Genomic DNA, 23305 nt, shown 5'->3' with positions numbered 1-23305 from the left:
TAGCAACTAACTTGAAGCCCAACGTAGACTACAATGTCAAACTGGGGTCTAAGCAACCAGTTGGCATTAGTCCTGTAGACCTAGAATTGGCTTTAGTGACCGTGGCAGCCAGGGGTTTATCTTCTCACTCCGCTTGAATTTTTCTTCTCTTTTCCACTGTCACACTTTAAACAGATACTTGCACTTTATTATTGCTGGCTTGCGTCATATACATGGTAATGGGGTGCTTGAGAAGCAAACTTTAAAGAAAAACAAACCCTCTCACCCAGAGGAGACGACAATGCGTACCAACTACTGACACAGCTCTACTAAAGAGAAAACGTTCAAGTAATAACCGACTTACATGCCATGTCTTAGCACGTGGCGCTCCCATTCTGAGCAGTGTGCAAATATGCGGCCACAGAACTCACAAGGAAATCTCTTGTCATTATTGATGGATGCTCTGCTTCCTGGAGAACCTGGGATATCTGAGAAAGAAATCCAGATTTAGGTACAAAGGAAAATATGATTGATGCCACGCACTGTGATTCATTGCACGGCTAATGCCACATTAGTTATAACAACCAACATGAAATACAGTGGATACAGAAAATATTCAGACTCCTTCAGAATTTTATAATAATGTAGCCATATGCTAAAATCATTTAAATTAATTTTTTCCTTCTTCAAGCAATACTCAATACCCCCAGAATAACAAAGCAAAAACAGTTCATTCACGCAGGTGGCGCAGTGGTAGTGGCTTGATGCTTTGCAGGAAGGAGATTGTGGGTTTGCTTCCCGGGTCCTCCCTGCATGGACAGCACTTTGAGTATTGAGAAAAGTGCTATATAAATGTATTATAAATTATAATTATAATGTACTAAAAATAAAAACAGAAATATCAGACTGACACAAGTATTCAGATCCTTTTGCTAGGACTCTTGAATTTGCTTCAGGCGCCCTCCATTCCATTCTATTGGTCCTCGTCAGATGTTTCTATACCGTGTTTGGATTGAACCAAGCGGTCAATTCAATTAACTGAACGTGATTAGGACAGGCACAGCCCTGCCTATATAAGGTCCCAACAGATGTCAAATGTGTAAATCAGAGCAAAAACGAAGCTATGAGTTCTAAGGCTGAACTTACAGCAGGGGTCTCAAACTCCGGTCCTGCAATGTTTTCATTCTCACCCTTTTCTTAATTAGTGGCCTGTTTTTGCTGCTAATTAACTTCTTTTGAATTCATTTTAATTGACCTGCTCTTGAAGACTCGGACCCCTTCATTGTTTCTTATTCCTTAATTAGCTGCCAAACAATAATGAGATACAAAATGAGCCAAAACAACTGGTGTCCATCATACAATCAATATCTGAAAATAAAGAAATTGTGATGGTGTCAGGAAAGTTAATCTGCTCAGAACTCCAAAACATTTCAACGGTGCTCTTAGAAAGGACAAAAATCAACAAATCTGGAAATGTCTGACATTACACAATGAGAGCAGCAACAAGCCATAGAATTAAAGAATGGGTTAATTAACAACAAGACTCTGTACCTAATTAAGCAACTGGTTGGAGTGAAATTGGTTGGAGTTTGAGGCCCTGACTTAGCTGGTCTTCTGTTGGCTCACTCAGTTCACATTTCATTTCCATTTGGGTGCCATTTAAGGAAAGAAATGAAGCAACTGAGAGCAGCAAATCCTAAAAAAACAAGTTGTTTAAAATGAACGGAAAATGAGTTAATTAGCAACAAAAACTGGTCACCAATTAAGAAAAAGATTAGAATGAAAATCTGCAGCAACTGTTGCCCCTCTAGGACCGGAGTTTGAGACCACTGACTTTCAGGCAGGATGGTGTTGAGGCTCAGATCTACCCAAAACAAATTCTACAGCATTACATTTTCCCAAGAGCACAGTAGACTCATTCATTCTTAAATATCTGAAGTTTAGAACCACCATAACTCTTCCTGCAGGTGGCCACCCAGCAAAAAAAAAAATAAAATCACCAATCATGCGAGGGGGCCAAGAGAGGTGACCAAGAACCTGCAGAGAACCTGTGTGGAGATAAGAGAAACTTTCAGGACAACAATAACTTTAACACTGTAACACTCCACCAATCTGGGCTGACAGAGCAGAGTGGCCAGACACATGGAAGCCTACTTTGGGGGTCTAAAAAAAAGGCATCTAAAGGACTCTCAGACCGTGACAAACAAGATTCTCTGCTCTGATGAAATCAAGAGGAATCATGTCAAGAGGAAGCCAAGCAATGCACTTCGCCTGTGCAAAACCATGCCAATGGTGAATGATGGTGGTGGCAGCATGCTGCTGTGGGAGAATATTCAGGGTTGAATGAAAGATGCATGGAGCAAGTCACCGTCCTGCTCCACTGACAGACTGAGGAGACCCCACACTATGTGACTCTTCAGTTCCCCCCAGGGGGGTTAAACATTAACATTATACAAAGTTATTGTCTGTTTTTATCTGAATTTGTATCACTCTTTAATTTAATATTGTTTTTTATCAGTATGCTGCTGCTGAAGTATGTGAATTTCCCCTTGGGATTAATAAAGTATCTATCATCATCATCATCATCAAGTACAAAGACATCTTTAATGAAAACCTCCGGACCTCCGACTGGTTCACCTTTCTACAGGACAATAACCCCATGCACAGGAGTATCTTTGGGTCAATTCTGGTAATGTTCTTGAGCAGCCCAGGCTTGAACTCAATCTTAGCAAATCTTGAGGGACCTAAATATTGCTTTCCACCGATTGGTCCTCATCCAACGTGACATGAGCCTGAGAGGATCTGAATAGAAGGGCAGAAAATCCACACATCAAGGTGAGCAAAGCATGTCACATCAAACCCACGAAGACTCCAGGCCGGAATGTCTGCCCAAGTACAGGGTAAAGGGTCTGAATACTTGTGCCAATGTGATATTCAGATTTTTATCTTTAATAAATTTGTAAAAATGTATTAAATCCTGTTTGCATTTGTCATTCTGGAGTATTAAATGTTGGCTGATGAGGGAAAAAATGCATAAGGCTGCAACAGAACAAAATGTGTAAAAGTGAAGGGGTCTGAGAAGTAGTCGCTGCCGAATAGCTACTCTTACCAATGGAAGAACCCGCTCAAGAAGGATAACACATTTAATTTCATAGAATGTCTTCCTATCGGGATTGGTGAATAATAATAAAAAAAAAAAACTATAAAAAACAAATCTTTGACAAAATGCAGACCATCTACTATTAGTACTGCTGTTACTACTGAGGATTTAATGATTCGCAGACAGAAATCAGAAAACAGAACAAACTAAAAGAACAGAGAGAAGAATGATGAGGTGAAAGTGTGGAGCGTCATGGAGTGAGAGGAATATATATGGAATGAGGATGGAGGTGCTGTTGGGATGATATGAGCAAAATGTGCCTCACCACAAAGGATGCCCAGGACTGCAGGGAAAAAAAAAGTTGGGAAGCAACTGGCTAATCAGAATAAATCCAGAAAAAAATGCTCGTTTAGCCGATGGTGGTGATGATGATGATGATAATAATAAACAGCTCACATTATAAATTAACCAAATTCTACTTGTTTTCTCTCTGTTATATTAAAGAAGTTTTCTGTCGTGTCCGCATTATTCAGCCTTGACCACACCTACAGTTGCCAGACGTCCCTTATATATGTCCTAAATGTAAAGAATTATAGTTATTATTATTATATTTGATCATTTTGCCCCCTGTCCCGTACTGACCTATCAGGCACACCCAAATGTCCTGTATTTAGTTCATTTTCAAATTTTGTAATTAAAATATATTTTTGCTACCTGCTTATGGTACTTAGTTGTAACTTTATAAGTAATTATACTTTCTTTTCTCAGATTCTCTTGATGAAAATAACCCAAATATAATAAGGGAACAAGTGTTTGCTGCCTGTTTGCAGCTTGCTCAGTTGCTCTGGTTGGCTGAAGACAGCGACTCTGTTAACCGTTTTGCTCTCCAGCCGCGCTGCTGTGCAGTTCTGGATCAGCATTGCAACATACGGCGTCAACAGCGTGTGTTGTTACTACTTGCCACGGCCCAATTTTTTTCTAACTGCCTGTATTAAATAATAATAATATTTCTCTGTTGTCTGTATTAAATAAACATTTACAAATGATTTCACTTTTACAGAATTTTTTTTTAGCTTGTATTAAATAATTTGCAAATGATTTTGCTTTTATTTTCCTCATAACCCATTAAAATTCTTGCTTTATGTTTTTAACTTATGTCTCTACTTTTATATAATATATTGGTCTGGGTGTGTAGGGGGCATGTATTAATTTATATATATAGTAATGTAGAGAGAGATTTTAAGAATGTCCCGTATTTCTAATTTTCTAATCTGGCAACCCTAACCACACCCCTCCACTCCGCTCGCCCAATCATTACTCCTACTGTGCCCATCCTCTCTCAGTGCTGCTAACTCGCCCTTCAATGCAGTCGGTTATAATGGCAAGGCAGAAAAGCAAACTATCTATTCAAGAACGCTGACTGTTAGATTGCGATAGAAAAAGAGCAGCAAGAGCTGATAATCAACGTCGAAAAACAAAAAATGAACAAAAAAGATCTGCATATAATAAAAATCAAGAACAAAGAGAATCATCCAATAAATAAAAAGGAGAAAATTATTCCGACAATATTCAGGATGTAAGTTAGAGGATAAGTAGTTCATCATATTGTTTCAGACAAAGCGTTCATTGTTTTTTATTACATTTTACTTTTATACTTTTACCTTTTATTATGTTTTATTATTCATTGGTATTTTAAAATTGACAGTTGTAGTGAAATACTCAAGTAACTGATTTTCTATCTATAAGAAGTAAGCATCACACCATCTTTCTCCTGCACCCCACATGCTCTTCTGTATACCATCTCTTTAATTACAATCGCTTTCTCTTAACGGTGGGGCGCCCCAAACCCTTTGAGCAGCTGAGCCACGCTATAGCAAGTGTCCAGTGTGCCCGCCATCGGTAAAGCAAGCAGGGTGCAGAACCCCCGAGTTGTTTAAAAAATAAATAAATTTTAAATCAGATTTAAGTATAAATAGTCTAACTTAAAATCTCATTCCTTAAGCCATGCTACCCAAACTAGCAGAATCATAATCTAATTTGAACCTCTCACCTCTGTCAATTGTATATAAAAGATATGATAACCCGATCAGTCAGAAATCACCTTCATGTAGTTTACTGTGAGGTATTTGAAACTATGTGACATTTACAGGGGTGCTTGAAAGTTAATGAACCCTTCAGAAGTTTCAATATCCCTCCATAAATACGACTTAAAACATCATCAGTGTTTCACACAAGTCCTAAAGTAGATATGAAGAATCCAGCTAAACAAATGAGACACAAATATCATACTTGGTCATTTATTAATTGAGGAAAATCCCCCAGTATTACGTGAACCTTTAGTTCTAGTGTTTAGTGGGACCCCTTTTTACAGCAATAAATGAAACTACACATTTACAAATAAGTCTTTTCAGGATGTGAAAACCTATCAGGACTACTGGTTCCCTCGACACACTAGATGGCAGCCTCCCTGGGTTACGATTCCCACAGGGACACCTGCAGGGCATGCTGGGACCTGTAGTCCTGTGGGTCAGCATGTTGGGTTCTGTGGGGGCTGCCAGGGGTAATCATCCCTACTTTATAGGGCTTCTGTTTGACCCAGAAGAGCTTCCATCAAGCTACAGTATGTCCTAGCACCGAAAGTACTCCCCAGTCCAAGTTAAAGTGAGCCACTCAACCTCATCCGAGTAAGTTGGAGTCGGACAGAAGAGGACAAAGCTTGCCTGGGAGGTGTGGAGAAAGACAGAAATCAGTATTCTATTACTGTGCCTTTGCTGAAGCCATTTTATGGTGTTTTGTATAATAAATGTGTGTTTGGACCCGGGACTTCTGTTTGTGCAGTTATGCTTGGGGTGCTGCAATGCCCCCTACTGGTTACAATATATATACACAAAAAGATCCAAATGTTTAGCTTTATTTCACTCACAAGATGAAAATAAAATCCAATGACACTTCTCATCTTTTTCTTTTAATCACTGACCTTTTGCTTCATTTTTCTGTTCCGGCTCCTCATCATCTTCCAGTTCAACTTCCTCTTCTGCCACCTCATCCTCATCTACTTCTGCCGTTTCCTCTTCTTCTTCCTCCTCTTCTAGATATTCTTCCTCTTCTTCATCTCTCTCCTCAGCATTTAAGGTCTCCACCTTTTCTCTCAGAGCCTCCAGCTGGTCAAGGCTCACTCGGCCTACAAGTTCAAAATTGCGGGCCACCTGAGGAAAAGAGAAGCAGAATGATAAGCAACCCGATAATGTCGATCAAGCCCACTTGCCTACACACATTTCTAACTTCTAAATAAACAAAATGGATTCAACTGGTATTAGCTTTAAGAGACTTTTTAAGATGCGCCTGGAGTTGGGAAGGGTGGAAGGGAAAAAGTCTGAGGGGGAAAGTGTTGGCGAGATCGAAAACGGCCCTCAGTCAGCCCTTACAGGTCGTGATCATTTAGGCACACATCTGGCTTGATGCTCAACTTCATTCCTTGTTCTTTGATTTTCCCTCCACATGGAATTTAGTTTTATCTTAATTTTTGTTTTTTTGTTAAATGTACATTGATGCAAGACCATTTTATTCCTGTTTTTTTTGTGATGTCATGGTATAAATTTTACTCTACTACTGCTTGCTGGGCTATGTGAACACAAATAAAATAACAACTCAGCACCGCCTTGTCCTTCTTGGCTCTCCCCTTCTTTCCCTTGCCGTCTCCACCATGGCCTTTCATTCTCCTGCTCCTCCAAACTACTCTTCATTTTTGTTCAAACCCAACCAACTTCCTCCTCTGTTTGAGGCCCATGTGTCTTACAGTGGTGCTTGAAGCTCCTATAAGGATTGGCCTCCCACCCTGAAACACCACCTTGCTCCACAGGTTGGCATGTGGCCGCATAATTAAATGAGATGAGATATAATTCATGTTGGCTTCATAGTTCAAGAAAGAGTTATACCCTTACAGCTAAAATGTTTGGGAACCTAGTGTTTCTATAGTGTTCTTTAATGGCTCTACTGGAAAATGTTACCTTGTGCTCATCGCGCAGGTGATCCTCCAGCTCCTCCCGCTCTTTGCTGTCAAAGTAGCAGAGCTGACACTTGTAGGGCTTCAGTTCGTTGTGCTTCTCGATATGCTGCTGGAGGCTTTCATCACTGGAGCAGGTAAAAGTGCATCGGTCACAGCGGAAAACAATTCCTTGCAAATGCTTGGACAGCTTCGAGCGACACACTTCAATTGGGACCACACGTTCCTCTGTAGAATGCAAAGGTGATGAAGAATTAGACTGCGACTTTAATGAATTAACTACATGAGTCTCAGTGTGTGTGAAGAGGAAAACAAAATGATGCAAATGTTCAGAGTGTTAAGTCAGTACAGGCAAGTGAACACGCCGCAAAACACAGCTGGAAACTTGTGAAGGTAAATTTCGCACAAACATTAGGAAGTTTTTCTTTACACAAAGAACGATAGACACTTGGAATAAGTGACTAAGTGGTATGGTGGACAGTAAGACGTTAGGGACTTTTAAAACTCAACAATGTTTTTTTGGAAAAAATAAGTGGAGAAGACTGGCGAGCTTTGTTGGGCTGAATGGCCTACAGAGTGTTCTAATGTTCTAAAACTGAAATGACTGGCGGATATAAAAAAGCTCATCTATACTTGCTAAACAAGTGTAGTATACTCAGCATATTTGTAAAACTAAGAGTAAAGAAAAGACTAACAGGAAAACAGCATTTTGTGTAGATCACAAGTTAAGGGAGGTTATGCGTACGCTATACAAAAGTGAGGCCTCACCTGGAGTACCGAGTTCAGTTTTGGTATCCATGTTATGAAAAATAAAGACATGGCAGCAGTAGGGAAATCCAGAAAGTAGCAAAAAGGATTTTCAGACTGAGAGGTAGAAGGTATGAGGTGAGACAGAAGGAACTGAAGCTTTTCAGTTTAAGCAAATGAAGATCAAGAGGTCTTTTCCGGTTTCGAAATCATGAAAGGAAATCAGTCCAATGGATCCCTGCTATTACTTCTAGAAAAACACTTTGCTGTAAACTTGTTACGGATAAAAATCATACAAAAAAAAGTAGCATTTGCCAAGCTGTAACTGACCAGATCCATTCTATCTGAGGACGACAACACAAATCAATGACCTACAGGGAATGCTTTGTGAAATTAAATGTGTTCTTTTTGTTCCAGCAAGAAACAGAAATACTCTGGTTTATTCATCTCAGGCACCCCATGTCTCAAACTTCAGACCTGGGGGGGCCGCAGAGGCTGCAGGTTTTCATTCTCACCCTTTTCTTATTGAGTGACCTGTTTTTGCTGCTATTTAACTTTTTTGAATTCATTTTAATTGACTTGTTTTTTAAGATTTGTTCCCCGGATTCAGGAAATGGGAGGATGAGAATTCAAAGCTGATCACTTTCTTGAAAAATTCAAACCTATGCTTAATAAATAAATAGTATTTTGGCCCCATTATGTCTTGATGTCCAAAAAGGCAGGAGTAGCAAAAATGTTACTTGGATTTTTGGGCAACCTGCCACACATCACCACTGTCTGGGACCATAAGAAGAACGCAAGAACGCATAAAAGTAGTTAGATATGAAAGGCACTGATAGATAGATACAGACAGACACACAGACAAGAGTAAAATCACCATATGAGACAGACAGACATATTTTAGCGTAGTTGGCAGGATTAGATAGATGGATGGATGAAAGGCAGTATATAATAGAAAGACAGACTGACAGATAAATAAGAGTGAGTAAAAGCACTATATGATTGACAGACAGACAGACAGAAGGACAAGTGAATAATTGTCTGCATCTTTGTCTGAGTTGGCTCTACAGCTTTCTCAAAGCACATATGTAAACATGGTACGTCAACAGCCACAGTTTTTTCCCTTTGCTCAGTCAGTTTCTCTTGCTGTTTTCCAGGGCTACTCCATTCTCTAATTACACCAAAGAAGTGCAGTCAGCAGTGATTCACTTTGTATGGGCTGAAGGTGTACCAGGAGCAAAAACCTGTGGAGGGCTTTCTGCACAACAGGAAGTCAGTGCTGTGCCATGGCGGACTGTATACAGATGGATTAAGAATTTCAAAAAACGGTCAGACAACTGTTAAGCATGTGCCCACGTCTAAATTGAACAAGTCCACAATTCAGACAAACAAAGAATTCAGCCCATATACAATTTTAGCCCATAAAAAGTGGATCACTGCTTGCTGCTCTAATGTAAAGTTAGGCAGCCTTGTTTACTCTAAGAAAACAACAAGAGAAACTGACTCATCAAAGTCAAAACTTTCCCACTGTGACTACAGACACATTACGTGTCCACGTGTGTGGAGGGGAAAGCTGTACAGTCAACTCAGAAACAAAATTATCACAAAAGTTCAGATAATTTATTGACCTACCGTCATAAACAAAGAAATATAGGACAGGTGCCACGGAAATATAGGACTGGTCAAATGAGGAAGACCAGGAAATGGCTTAAAGTATACAGGAAGTTTTGAGAAAAGGAGAGACTTTAAAAATCAGAGGATCACAGTGAATGCATTGGAGTGGAGGAGCTGTTTCTGTGCCAGCAGTAATGCAGCCTACAAGGACAGAGTATCCGGAAGTATAGAATCGCTTACTCTGTTCGTGTCAAACTAAAAAGGAATATCTAGAAGAGGCTTTGTGAGAGGCGGTTGGAGACAAACTGCATTTTCAATTATATCTTATTAATTGTGCGTCATCAGTTTACATTTTAAGAATTCATTTGGCCATAATCAACATACTTATAGTTTTCAATATAATTGATAATTTGACTGATATTATAAGTATAGTATTCTGTTATTATTGGCAAAGATCCTCTATTTGTAATATTTCTACTGCACTACTGTATTGTATTGAGGAGTACTTGTGTTCTGTTCTGTGTATTGTGTTGCATTTACCCCCTTTATTTGACACTCACTGCACGCCCAACTTAACTGGAAAGGGGTCTCTCTTTAAACCGCCTTTCCCAAGGTTTCTTCCATTTTTTTTCCTGGTCTTCTTAGCAAGTCAAGGCTGGGGGGCTGTCAAAAGGCAGGGCCTGTTAAAAGCCCATTGCGGCACTTCTTGTGTGATTTTGGGCGATACAAAAATAAATTGTATTGTAAAGAGGAAAGAGCAGAGCAGTATTTCATAGGGCCCTCATTATTATATGAAAACAGCGATGGCAGCAGAACTGATCCATCCAGTTTCGCAGCTTAGTTTAGGAATCGATACAATGGAAGGCAAAGAAGAAAAAAAAAACATCCCTGTACTCCCCAACACTGAAAGTTTAAAGAGAGGAAGTCATTCACCCTCATCACTCCATCATTTATGAACCCTCTAACCACAGCTGGTTTGAAGGGCTAATAATGTAGAGGAGGGAAACCCAACCACTAAACCGAATAGAAAGCCAGTTGTCTGAGTAGATGGAAAACAAAGGCTTTTAAGAGAATCTGTACCTTTATTGCAGATACCCATCTGGCAATATGCAGCCTTCAATTTCAGAAATTACTGATACATAAACAGTAATATGATGGAATGGTTAGACTTTGCAATTGTAAATCATTTAAAATGAAATGACCCTGTGTAAATCCAAATTCCCCAGAGGTGGAAAACTTGTTTCAGCCAACAGGCTTAACCTATCCTTCTGCTACTAAGATGTTCTGAATTTTTATTCAGCTCTTCAGTAAAGTAATGCCTTCGTATCGACAGTAAAGGGCAATATTTGAAACTCAAAATTTTTCATTACAATGCTGCAGTGCGAGTTAGATGAATATTTTATGTAAGGAATATAGGAACAACTGGGAGTGTAATAAAATAGCAATGAGTCACTCAACATTTTTAAAATGTTGGCATGAGGGTAGGCTGTTGGTATGTCAGTGTAAAGGCAGTTTTTGAGAATCTGAGATCCCCCAACACACAAAAGATTAAACTATGCAAATATCACCAAGGTATCCATCCATCCATCCATTTTTGAATTCCACATATCCAGCACAGGGTCGTGGAGGAGCTTGTACCTCTCCAAGTAATCATCAGGGCACACATCAGGAACAAGCCTTGAATATTGTGCTAGAATGTCATATAAAATATAAATTTAAACAATATTTTGGTATTTGTCTGATAAAAGCATTGAGAGACGGCCAAACAAAATTCCCCTCGCTAGTTAAGCCTTGCATTGTCTTACCATCCTGTAACATTTGTACCTTCTGTCTGCCAAATAACTTCTCAGCCCTCACAATCCCCCCCAAAGTCAACCTCATGGACCCTCTGTTAATGGGACTGCTCTAAAGGAGATGCCATAAAAAGCTCTAGCCACATTGTCTAGCAGGCTATGCTGTCATCGTGAGAAGAGTAATGCAAGATCTTATTTTATACAGTATAAAAAGCAAAGTTTGTATAGGAAATTTATAAAATATATTTCCTACTTATGCACATTTGATTCACAGGTTAGTGTGAACTGGTGCAGACGGCAGATCTCCCATCCAGTGTTATGTTTCTGCTTCCATCTCTCCATGACTGGACTAAGAGAATTCTAGAAATTAATGACATTTCCTTTGTAAAGGATTCCCAAGAGCTGTGGGACTTCCAAAGTGCATCCTCAAGAAGTCACCATTGAAGCTATACTAGCATCACCTGCCAGCCAAATCATACCCTTGTAGGCCAGGCAATTGAGGAGTTTCCTGGGGACACCATTGGAAGTACAGGATGTTAGAGGCCTAGGAAAGCAGACATGGCACTGTAGTACTCCACTCTGAAATGTAATGAAAGACATCTGGCAAGGGCTACATTTCCTGCATGTAAAGACTTCCTCTGTTCAGTTCCTCACCTATGTACTTATGTATGGGTTTCCCACTCAGATCCAAAATTGTTCAGGCTGGTACTTTTAAACTGGCCCAATAATGAGTGACTGGTACCCTATTCAGACTTTGTTTTTGTCTTATGTTTCATGCTTACCAGAACAGGTTGTGCCCCCATTGAAATTACAAATTGGGTGCAAAAATTGATAGGAAATGCTATTTTCACACCATCCAAGGCTACTGCTTTTTTAAACGAAAACAATCTCTTGCCCATACTCCAACCACTCTGCATTGATATTAAGGAGTCTTTTTTGATTATCAGTGTCAACAATGCCCTGTGATTCATTGTCATAACAATAAAATATGAAAACTTCCAAGGTGTGAATATTTTTAAAGGCACTGTACCATAATAACCACTGCCTTTTTCCCAGTTGATTCTGGGGTTTGTCAGGGGTGTTCTGCTTCTACTTCATTCAATGCTTGCATGGACTGGGTGGAGGGTGGGGTCCAGCAGCTGTGGGGCATCTGTTGGTGAAGAGAGATTCACTGATCTTGACTTTGCTGAAGATGCTTTGATGTTCACGGAGTCAATAAAGGCTCTGATGGGGGCTCTCGAGAGACTGAGTGAGGAGCCCGAGTGTCTGAGCTTGCGAGGGTCCTGATAAAAACCAAAGAGCCAGGCCTTTAATGACCTCTTGGGCACAGCCATCAGCAGCAGTGTGTCTTGTCTGCGGAGAGAGTGTTGACCTCGTCGAGAGGTTTACTTACCTGGGCAGTGACATTCATGACTCTGGTGACTCTTCTTATGAAATCAGAAGACGGATTGGGAGATCATGGGGTTCAGGAGGTCACTGGAAAAGGGTGTGTGGTGTTGCCTATATCTCTGCTAAAGGATGAAGGTCCAAGTCTTTAGAGTCCTGGTGCTTCCTTTTTTGCTACATGGCTGCGAGACATGGATGCTATCCAGTGACCTGAGACGAAGACTTGACTCCTTCAGTACTGTGTCTCTTTGGAGAATGCTTGGGTACTGCTGGTTTGACTTTGTGTCGAACGAGTGGTTGCTCACGGAGTCCAAAATGAGGCACATGACCTTCATTGTGAGGGAGCGTCAGTGACGGCACTATGGCCAAGGTGATCCGGCTCACAGGACCCTCATTGTTGAAGACTCGAGTGGCTGGACCAGGCCAAGGAGACACCCACATAATACCTGCTTGGGCCTTGTGTCTGCCTGGGGGGGTTGCCAACCAGGAACCTGAGCGGTTTTGTCGTGTGGTGGGTGCAGTAATACACTATACCAGTGCATGCTCCCCAACCTGGCCTGGCCTGTCCTGTACCATAATAATTTACTTACAAATTAATAGAAAATGTTATGTGTACTTGCACAGGACAAAGTAGAAACATAGCTGGTGTCTATTAGGGATGGACCAGTCTGGACTAAAGTCCAAGGCAAATTTTTGATCCCAGTCATTCCCTGGCTCTCTCCCTGACTACAGAAGTGACTTTGGGGCTTGGGTTGGAAATGACACAAGGATGGGATTTAAAAGCAGCTCTAGGCAGGACATATCTGAGTATATATTTAAGTCCACATAGTATAGGAGACTGGAACAGAAGGATAGACTGGTGCAGAGATGTATGGGAATTGAAAAGGAAAATACTATGAGATGCTTATTACTATGTGGGAAAGTGGAAAAGCTATCTTGGTTGTTATTTTCTTCATACAATAGGTGGGCCAAACCTGATGTGACTTCACAAATGTATTACACTGCATAAGATTAACGTTTCTTTGCTTGTATTCCATTCAGAGTGGGTGCCATATAATCCACCATTTTTAATCACATCTGTAGAAACCTAATGCATTATCAGGACTGTTAAGTCATACTTTCACTTGCCAGCCTCTGCCACATTTCTATCTTCTGTTTATGGCTTTATGTATTTTCTATTGAACATCACACTTGAACATCTGACACATAACTGCCTTTCTGTGATATTAGATCCTTAACATGTTTGGTAGATCCAACAGAAGATCCCAGATCCCTTTCTTTTTAGGAGTAGGGACGTTAAATAGAGTCACTACCAAACCAGATATAAAACTACAACATGACACACAAGTCACACCAGTAATTGTTTTCTCAGTTCATATCCTTGTCTTTGTTGTTTGACTCCTTCAAAGAAAAGATCTTTCTGAGAGGCCAAGCCCCTCACACTTTGTTGTGCATGCCACCATCTTTTATAGAGCAGTCGTGCCAGTATTACACACATCACAGAAAGCACAATGAAAAAATATTTCCCTAACTGACTTGCTTTCCTCTATTGTTGCCTGAAAATGAAGCCTCTCAAGTTTTATTCTGCTGCTCATTTTCTCTTTCTCAGGGGTGGGGGTTGATTTGTGTTCAATCCTATTTTTGTAAAATTGATCTATTTGTATGAAATGTTGTGTGATTTCAATAAAATGAAAAAAAAAAAAGAAAAAGAAAATGAAGTCTCTCACAAAGGTCCACTGACAATCATCTACCATATAAAAAAACTGAACACAATTTTGCCGTTTCTCCCTGAACAGCTCACCTTTATGGAGGACAATGTGATCAATCATATTGCTCTTGTATTTGGTATGGTAGAGGCAGAGTGGGCAACGTAGATCTTTGGGGCCTTCTTCAGGAGCAGCCGTATGGCCAGCTTCCACATGCATTGTGAACGCGGATCTGAATGAGAGACAAACATAAAGCACATGAAAAGAGATTCTGCAGCTTTCTCAGTCTATATCACGTCTATGAAACAGAATATAATAGAAATGGACAAAGCAAAAGACAAAAATGTTTATCATAAAGTCAAGAATCCATTTAAATGAAAAGTCACATCACTTTCCCTTGAGCTGAAGGGGAAACTGAGATGACCCCTGGCAGCAACATGCAGTAGTCGCCCCAGGCGGTCCTTAACAACCCTATCTATATTTAATTATATTATTTTCAATTAAAGCCGTCCATGTTTGCAGGCCAGGATAATTTTTGAGAAAGTTCAATATGGGGTAAACATCCCCCACTTAGAAGTTAACACACATGAATTCTGCTTCATTTTAAATCAAATCCAAACTGAAATGCCTTTTGAAGGGTCTATGACAAAGTGACAGCTCAAAGCTGCTATGGTATTAAAATTAATAAAGACGATTCTAGGGATGTGGACACATTAGGAGAGGAGTACCAAATGTGGGAGAAGTAGCAAATGAGTCGGGGCAAGGTAGTGTCTTAGATGCCATGATAACAAAGAGGCTCTGCTCTGTCTGATCTCTTCACCATGAAATTCTATTTCTTCCCTAGAGCAGGGGTCCCCAACTCCGGTTCTGGAGGGCGACAGGTTTTTATTCTAACTCTTTTCTTAATAAGTGACCTGTTTTTGCTAGCAATTAACACCTTTTTTTAAATTAACTTTAATTGACTTTCTCTTCAAGACTCAGACCCCTTGTTTCTTTTTCCTTAATTAGCACCAAAAAATAATGAGATACAAATTGAGCCAAAACATGACCTGCAAACTGTGTCCCCATCATAACATATCTGAAAATAAACAAAGATGAATGTCTCAGGAGTGCTGATCTGGTCAGGTCCCCAAAACATTTTACCAGTGCTCAAATGAAAAAGAAAATCAACAATTTCGGAAATGTCTCCCATTGCACAATGACAGCAGCAACAAGCCATGGAATTAAAGAATGGGTTTAATTAACGACAAGACTCGCTGCCTCATTAAGCAACTGGTTGAGGTGAAATTGGTTGGAGTTTGAGGCCCTAGCTTAACTTGGTCATCTGTTGGCTCACTCACTTCAAATTTCATTTCTGTTTGGGTGCCATTTAAGGAATTAAATGAAGCAATTGAGAGGAACAATGTAGAAATTCAGGGGAAAAAATCGTAAGAAAACAAGTCATTTAAAATTATTTCAAAAGAAGTTCATTAGCAGCAAAAACAGGTCACTAATTAAGAAAAGGGTGAGAATGAACACCTGCAGCCACTGTGGTCCTGCAGGACCGGAGTTGGGGACCCCTGATCTAGAGTACCACTCTATTTATTCTTTGCCCTGACAGCCTATGGAGACGTTCCTCTCATGAAGTCCACCTCAGGTATTCTGAAATCATCAAGTTTCATTTGAATCAGGAACAAAAAAGACAGTCATTCGTCTTCAGCCAACCAGATCTAAGGTTAACTTTTGACATTTTAAATTAGGGGCTGTAAAAAAAGTCTCATATGATACAAGCCAATGGTGGCCAATGCTATACAGTGGCAAACGATGTGAAAAATGTCCATGGAAAGAGGGAAAAAAAAAATCACATAGTTTACATGTCAGTTATCCAGTCGTATGCCGAGAATGTGTAAAACACATGCAATTTTTGCTAAAATATTGTTAAACTGATTCTTTCTAAAAAATCAATGCACAACAGGAAACAGTAAACCAAAGTCATGTGGGATTGTCTTTTTGAATTGAAGATCAACTTCTCCTTCTCATTCATTGGAGTCTTATCTTCAATTCAAAAATCATTTTTAGCTTCTTGCATCAATTTCTCCTCTTTATCATCTCTTTAAAAGGTTTATTTAGTTGGAATTGGGATGTGTAGGGCAATGTGACATCAGCACAGTGCTTCTTTTTCTCTCTATGCTTACTTCTCCTCTCAGTTATCGATGTACATTGTCAGGTGGGGTGTCGGCAGTTGAAGGACTTTTCTTTTTCTGCCTTTTCATGTACGAGAATTTCCTAATTTGCTTGGGCCCCCCTTGTTTTCCTCTTTTTTAAAATAAAAAAAAAAAGTTTAGCCTACTCATTATTAAACAGAAGAATCTTCAAGTAAAGAACATAGATAGATTGATAGATAGACAGATACTTTATTAATCATCAAGGGTTCAAAACCAATTTAGCAAATATTGGTAATCACAGTTGGAAATAATGACCGTCTGTCTTACTTGTAGCAAGTGAAGAAGGAGCAGTCTTTGCACTTAAATAACTTCTTTCCTCCATGTCTGTCCCGGTAGTGGCGGGAGACTTTGTATGTAGCCAGAACTGAACTCACAAAACTCGCAGGTCAAGAGGCTCTCTGGCTTGCCTTCCGGGATAGTGCTGGTCAGAGGAGTGGGGCTGGCACTTGCATTGTTGCGCGCTGCCAACTGGTAGTGATTGAGCTGCTGTTGTACGTCTACGGGCTCAGAATAGGAGGAATCTAAAGACAGACAAAGAGGAACAACCCATTAGAAAGGATCAAAGCCTTTTGCTAGGCACCCAATCACATTCATCTGAAATAACCAATGAAAATTTCTCAAAATTGTGTTTTTCTTATAGAGGTGTGCTATCTGAACAATAAATGTCATATATTGTTGTATATTTTGTTTTCTTATTTATTAGCTCCTATTTTGTATTTTACATTATTCATGCCAATGCTTACCGTACGTACATCAAGTAAATGGATGTATGATGTATAAAAATAAATCAAATGTTTAATGCTTTAATTGCTTGACTCAAACTCGAATGCATTTTAACAAATCTGTATAAATATCTACTTATGCGGAATTGTAAATGGATGTGTGTGAAACAAGAATTAATTTAAGTGAATTTCTGGGTGTTTTCAGCAAAAGAAATACATTACCTAGGATCTGTTCACTAAGTAACAGCAAAATAATTGAGCAAATTCACAATTATAATGGACTACATGGGCATAGAATGATTATATTCTTCAGGGATCTTCAATCTTTACTACTCTAAACTTTTCTCTGCTGTCTTTTCCAGTTCCTCTGTGGTGGCATTTGTCAACGTCTCCACCACCTGATCAAGGCACCATGCAACCAGCTGGGATGGTAGAACAAAGGCGAGCAACCCCAGTTGTCCATGAGACTGACTTCATTTTATGTCCTGTCTCATGAAGCCTGAAACAAAGAGGAATGAATTAAGAATATTTATGTTAGGTAGAATGCCCACTGGGGGCTGGGTGGTCTTTCGGCCTTGGAACCCCTGCAGATTTTGTTTTTTTTCCTCCATCTTTAATAGATTAATTTTTGTTTTTTATGTCCTCTCGGCCATCTGACCATATCACTGGACTTGTATATAGGAGTATATAAGCATGTTACTCTTCTACTAGATATTTATCTGCTTTTAAGATTGTTAACATGATGAAGGGTATAATATTTTCACTATACAAAAGAAAATAATGATTGTAAATCTGGGTTTCCCAAAATTTAACTGGAATGTAGGAAGCATTTCTGTCTGATACGTGGAGATACAGTTGTGCTTGAAAGTTTGTGAACCCTTTAGAATTTTCTATATTTCTCCATAAATATGACCTAAAACATCATCACATTTTCACCCAAGTCCTAAAATTAGATAAAGAGAAACCAGTTAAACAAATGAGACAAAAATATTATACTTGGTCATTTATTTATTAAGGAAAATGATTGAATATTACATATTTGTGAGTGGCAAAAGTATGTGAACCTTTGCTTTCAGTATCTGGTGTGACCCCCAAATAACTACAACTAAACGTTTCTGGTAACTTTTGATCATTACTGCACACCAGCTTGGAAGAATTTGAGCCCATTCCTCCGTACAGAACAGCTTCAACTCTGGGATGTTGGTGGGTTTCGTCACATGAACTGCTCGCTTCAGGTCCTTCCACAACATTTCGATTTGATTAAGGTCAGGACTTTGACTTGGCCATTCTAAAACATGAACTTTATTCTTCTTTAACCATTCTTTGGTAGAATGGGTTCATCGACAACTGGGACCTCTTTTGGGAAAGGCCGCGTTTCTTCAAGCGAGATGACCTGCATCCGAATAGATTCGGCGCCCGGGTCCTCTCTGAAAACATCGCTAAGGTAATTCGTCTATCTTGACTGTCCATTTCTACTTTAAACCCCTTCTGTAATGCTACTGCCTTACTAGGACATGAAAATGGCTTAAATAAGTCTTCCGTAAAAGTGCACAACATTAATACTCTAATTACCAATCTTAATACAAGTAAAAAATCTAGGCAGTGTGGTATAAACACCAATAATTTAATTGCAATTACTACTTTAGATGAACAATGCATTAAAGCTATAAAAACAGATTATAGATTACATAAAAAATACACACAGAGCGGCAATAACAAAAATAACCTAGTTTCTGTCTCAAATATCAATAACGCGCACAGAATTCAGCCCTGCCCCTCCGAAACATTAAATATGGCTCTATTAAATGTTAGAGCTTTAACTAACAAGACGTTTTTATCAACGATCTTATTAGTGATAGAAAAATTGATTTATTGCACTAAATGAAACGTGGCTTAGCTCAGATGGCGCGGCTGTTTTAATCGAATGCGCCTCCGGATTACAGTTTTACTCATGCAGATCACCAGGGGAAAAAAGGGGGGCGGCTTGGCAAACATCTATTTCTGCCGGTTAAAGTGTAAAGATGTCAGTTTTGGTAAATTCAAATCCTTTGAGTATCTCGCCGTTGTTATTCATGGAGATTCTCACTTTCTAGTTTTATCCGTGTATATAACTCCTAAATTTAACGCGTCTTCTTTGAGGAATTTTCAGACTTAATGTCAATTTTAATTACGAACTATAACACACTCTTAATAGTCAGCGACTTTAACTTTCATATCGATAATCAGTGTGACCTAAAAGTAAAGGAATTCATGAACCTTCTGGACTCTTTTAATTTGAGACAGCTCGTTAATCAACCTACACATAAAGCAGGTCATACGTTAGACTTAGTAATTACCAAAGGACTACAAGTTGATGTAAAGCAGATCATTGATATTGGTCTATCAGACATTTTCTTCTACTATTTAATATAGAAATAATGATAGAAAACATTCATGAGAAGGATATTGTTAAAAAATGCTTCTTTGACTCATCAGCAGCTTTAAAACTTACAAACATTCTAAGCAATCAGTCCGTTTATAGTGCCAACTATAATAGTGAGGGATAATGTAAATAGTAAGGTGGAAAAATTTAATTCTAAAGTGAGAGCTGCTGTTGACATAGTTGCACCTGAAAAGACAGTTAAATCTTCTAGCATTGTTATTCCATGGAAGACCCAAAGAGTGTCTGATTTAAAGAGAACATGCCGTAGAGCTGAGCATAAATGGAGGAAAACTAAGCTAACTATCCACTATGAGATATTGAAGGTTAAAATAACAGAATACAATAACACTGTCCATCTTGAGAGGCGCAGAGTCTTATTCTCGATGATTGATCGTCTGCTAAACCCAGGTAACACAAAGGAATGCCTCTAAAATACTTCCAGTGAAACCTGTGAGGCTATTACTGTACTTTTCAATCAAAAAATTTATGATATTAGAAATAACATAGTACATCTCCCCAACACTGCGGATCCTCCTAAGCCCCAGTACTCCGTTATAAACAAATGAAATTCTTTCACCAGGATAGATTTACCTGATTTACATAGAATAATCTCTCAACTGAAACCCTCCATCTGTGTCCTTAACCCAGTATCAACAAGTTTTTTCAAAGAAGTATCAGACATGCTAATTGATAATATTCTAGACATAGTAAATTTGTCATTAAATACAGGGGTCGTCCCAGACGGTCTTAAGACTGCTGTAGTTAAACCCCTACTCAAGAAAAATAATCTTGACCCCTCTGCTTTTGAAAATTTTTGACCCATCTCTAACCTGCCCTTCTAAAGTAAAATTCTAGAGAAGGCAGTCATTATGCAGTTAAATGACCACCTCAAAAAACCTGCTATTCTTGATAAATTTCAGTCGGGTTTTAGAACAAATCACAGCACAGAAACTGCACTCATTAAAGTAGTAAATGACTTGCGGGTAAATGCAGACAGAGGCCATTTATCTGTTCTCATCCTCCTCGATCGGAGTGTCGCATTTGACAACATTGATCACAATATTCTTAGAAATCGCCTTAGTCAGTGGGTGGGCCTCTCTTGCAGTGTCTTAAATTGGTTTGAATCCTACCTGGCAGGGAGAAAATTCTTTGTTAGTTGTGGGAATTACAACTTAAAGACACATGATATTCTATATGGTGGTCCACAAGGCTCTATCCTGGGTCAGCTGCTCTTCTCAATCTACATGCTTCCGTTAGGTCAGATTATCTCGAGGCACGACGCGAGTTACCACAGTTATGATGATGACACACAACTGTACTTATCAATAGCACCTGATGACACCGACTCTCTCGATTCACTAACACAATGTCTGACTTGTATTTCTGAATGGATAAATAGTAATTTTCTCAAGCTAAATAAAGAGAAAACTGAAATTTTAGTAATTGGCAATAATGAATATAATGAGGTTATTAGAAATAAACATGATGTATTAGGATTAAAAGTCAAGATGGAAGTAAAAAAACCTAGGGGTAACTATTGACTGTAACCTGAATTTTAAATCGCATATTCATCAGACCACTAGGACAGCATTTTTTAACTTAAGAAACATAGCAAAAGTTAGACCTCTTATATATCATTGAAAGATGCGGAGAAATTAGTTCACGCGTTTGTTTTCAGTCGACTAGATTGTAGCGGTGCCACATAGTGTTTAAATGTCAGTGCTGTGTGTGTCTCGTTTTCATTGTCCCATTGACTGCGTTGTGTGTATCAGTTAATGTTGTCCCCGTAAAGGAGGACGGATGATGGGAGGAGTTCACAATCACTTACCTGGAAAACACCTGTATATCAATTAATCAATTACTGCCGTCACGGATTATTTAAGGAGAAGAGGAGGAGACGAAAGAGGAGACCAGCACGAGGAGAGAGAAGGAGAACAACCAATAACGCATTCACGATTACAACCTGCCTGCCGTTTCATTCCATTGCGCTATCATCCAGTTTGTATTTCATTCATCCGGACTGCCTTTCAACCTGCTTACCGCTGAAGACCCCGGGGTCGAATCATCATTCGCCGCCGCCGAGGAATCACGGTGAGGTTATTCCAAACGCCGGAAATACAACATTACTATCGCCATTAATCAGTACCGTATTCAGGACATTTATTTCACGTGCGGACTCAAGTTCATGATCATTCCGTTTGCCAGCCATTTGTCGTTTGTGTGGTGTGTGTCATATGTAACGTGGACAAGGGAGGGGATTTATATATATATATATTGTCGGGTTTGCTGTGGGATTGTTGGGGTGGAGGAATATTTGAGTGTACATTTGTCTTGTGGCGTGTCTTGTCCCATTTAATACATTTATTCTTGTTTCCTTTTACATTCTGCTTATTGTCTTTGCTTTTCAAACCGTCGATTGTGGGGAAAGTTAATCTGTGTAGGAGTACGGCTTGACAGGAAAAGGTTTCTCAGTCAATTATCCAGGCCACAGGTCTTGGAGGTGTAGCTGCCGGCTGGGAATAAGGGGTCGGCCGTTACATAAGTGGTGCCCTCTCTGAGGAATCTTTATTTAATTCGATCACTGTCTGCCTTTAAATTTTCCCCAAAAATATCATGTCTTTAGGGCGTGCGAGCAGGGCGACACCATTGCTTCGCCTCGGTGTGATGATGGAGTAGCGGGCGCGCACGCCACGGTCAGAGCGTGTTCAGCGGTGCGAGAGGTGGTGGATTCTTTGCAGTCGCTGTACCTCGAAGATCACCGTGGACCTGAAGAGGAAGGCCTGGAGGACGTCTCGCCTCTGTGGGAGGATCTGGCGCAACAAATAACCCGGCTGGAGGAGAAGATCCGCGAGGTTGCCGAAAGTACGCTGGGCGCGAAGCAGCCTTGCGGGCTCGCATCAGCAGCTCCCAGGAGGAAATGAAAGAATACATCAACGAGCAAGTTCAACTCCTGGGCGGAAATGTGTTGTGCCTCCAGAGGCGGGATCGACGCTGGCAAGATTCTCTTCAGGGGGAAGTCCAAAGGTGTCTCCAGAAGATAAGACCGTCGCCCCGTCATTCAACGCCGTGCGTATCTCGGGAGGGCGCATGCCTCAATCGGCCATTTGTTCCTGGGTGCGCCTGTCTTTTCCCAAGTTAGGGGCTCCATATAATGTCGATGATGTCCTGAACTTTGTGGAGGACGGGAGGCGTACCTGGCCGTTAACCCTCTAACCCCGGAAGAGCTAATTGGGGTGATAGGGACATCCCTCTCGGGACCGTGCGGAGCTGGTGGCTGACGGCCAAGAAGACCATTTTCGACTGGGGATCCTTTCGTCGATCTTTCCTCGCGCTTTTCTTCCGAAGACTACGAGACCGAACTGGAGGACAAGCTGCGGTCCATGGTGCAACTACCTTCACAAACCATCCGGGACTTAGCCTATGAATACCGGGCTTTGTGTTTGAAGTGGCGGCGGCTATGGCTGAAGAAGAGGTGGTCCGCGCGTCCTTAATGCCTGTAACCCGCGGTTAGCTGGGAGTCTCAGGGGGGTGGTGGGATCGGTGGAGGACTTGGTGAGGGTAGGCTCCCAAGTGGAACGGGACTGGGGAAACTCAAGACGTACTGGCACAAAGTTCAGGCCAGTACACGA

General features: G+C 40.2%; 1 protein-coding gene across 1 annotated transcript in view; it reads right to left on the bottom strand.

Moving 5' to 3' along the window:
- znf462 (zinc finger protein 462) overlaps positions 1–23305 on the bottom strand; it is a 146881-nt gene that overhangs the window by 3028 nt on the left and 120548 nt on the right. Inside the window, 6 exon segments of the mRNA XM_039759718.1 lie at positions 344–467; positions 6057–6285; positions 7087–7310; positions 14424–14560; positions 16800–16874; positions 16876–17053. Coding sequence (XP_039615652.1) covers positions 344–467; positions 6057–6285; positions 7087–7310; positions 14424–14560; positions 16800–16874; positions 16876–17053 — 967 coding nt within the window.

This window comes from Polypterus senegalus, chromosome 7 (genome assembly GCF_016835505.1).
Source record: "Polypterus senegalus isolate Bchr_013 chromosome 7, ASM1683550v1, whole genome shotgun sequence".
NCBI classification, from domain to species: domain Eukaryota; kingdom Metazoa; phylum Chordata; class Cladistia; order Polypteriformes; family Polypteridae; genus Polypterus; species Polypterus senegalus.
The sequence above is the reverse complement of the archived record's forward strand: the minus strand, read 5'-3'. Positions and strand labels throughout refer to the sequence as shown.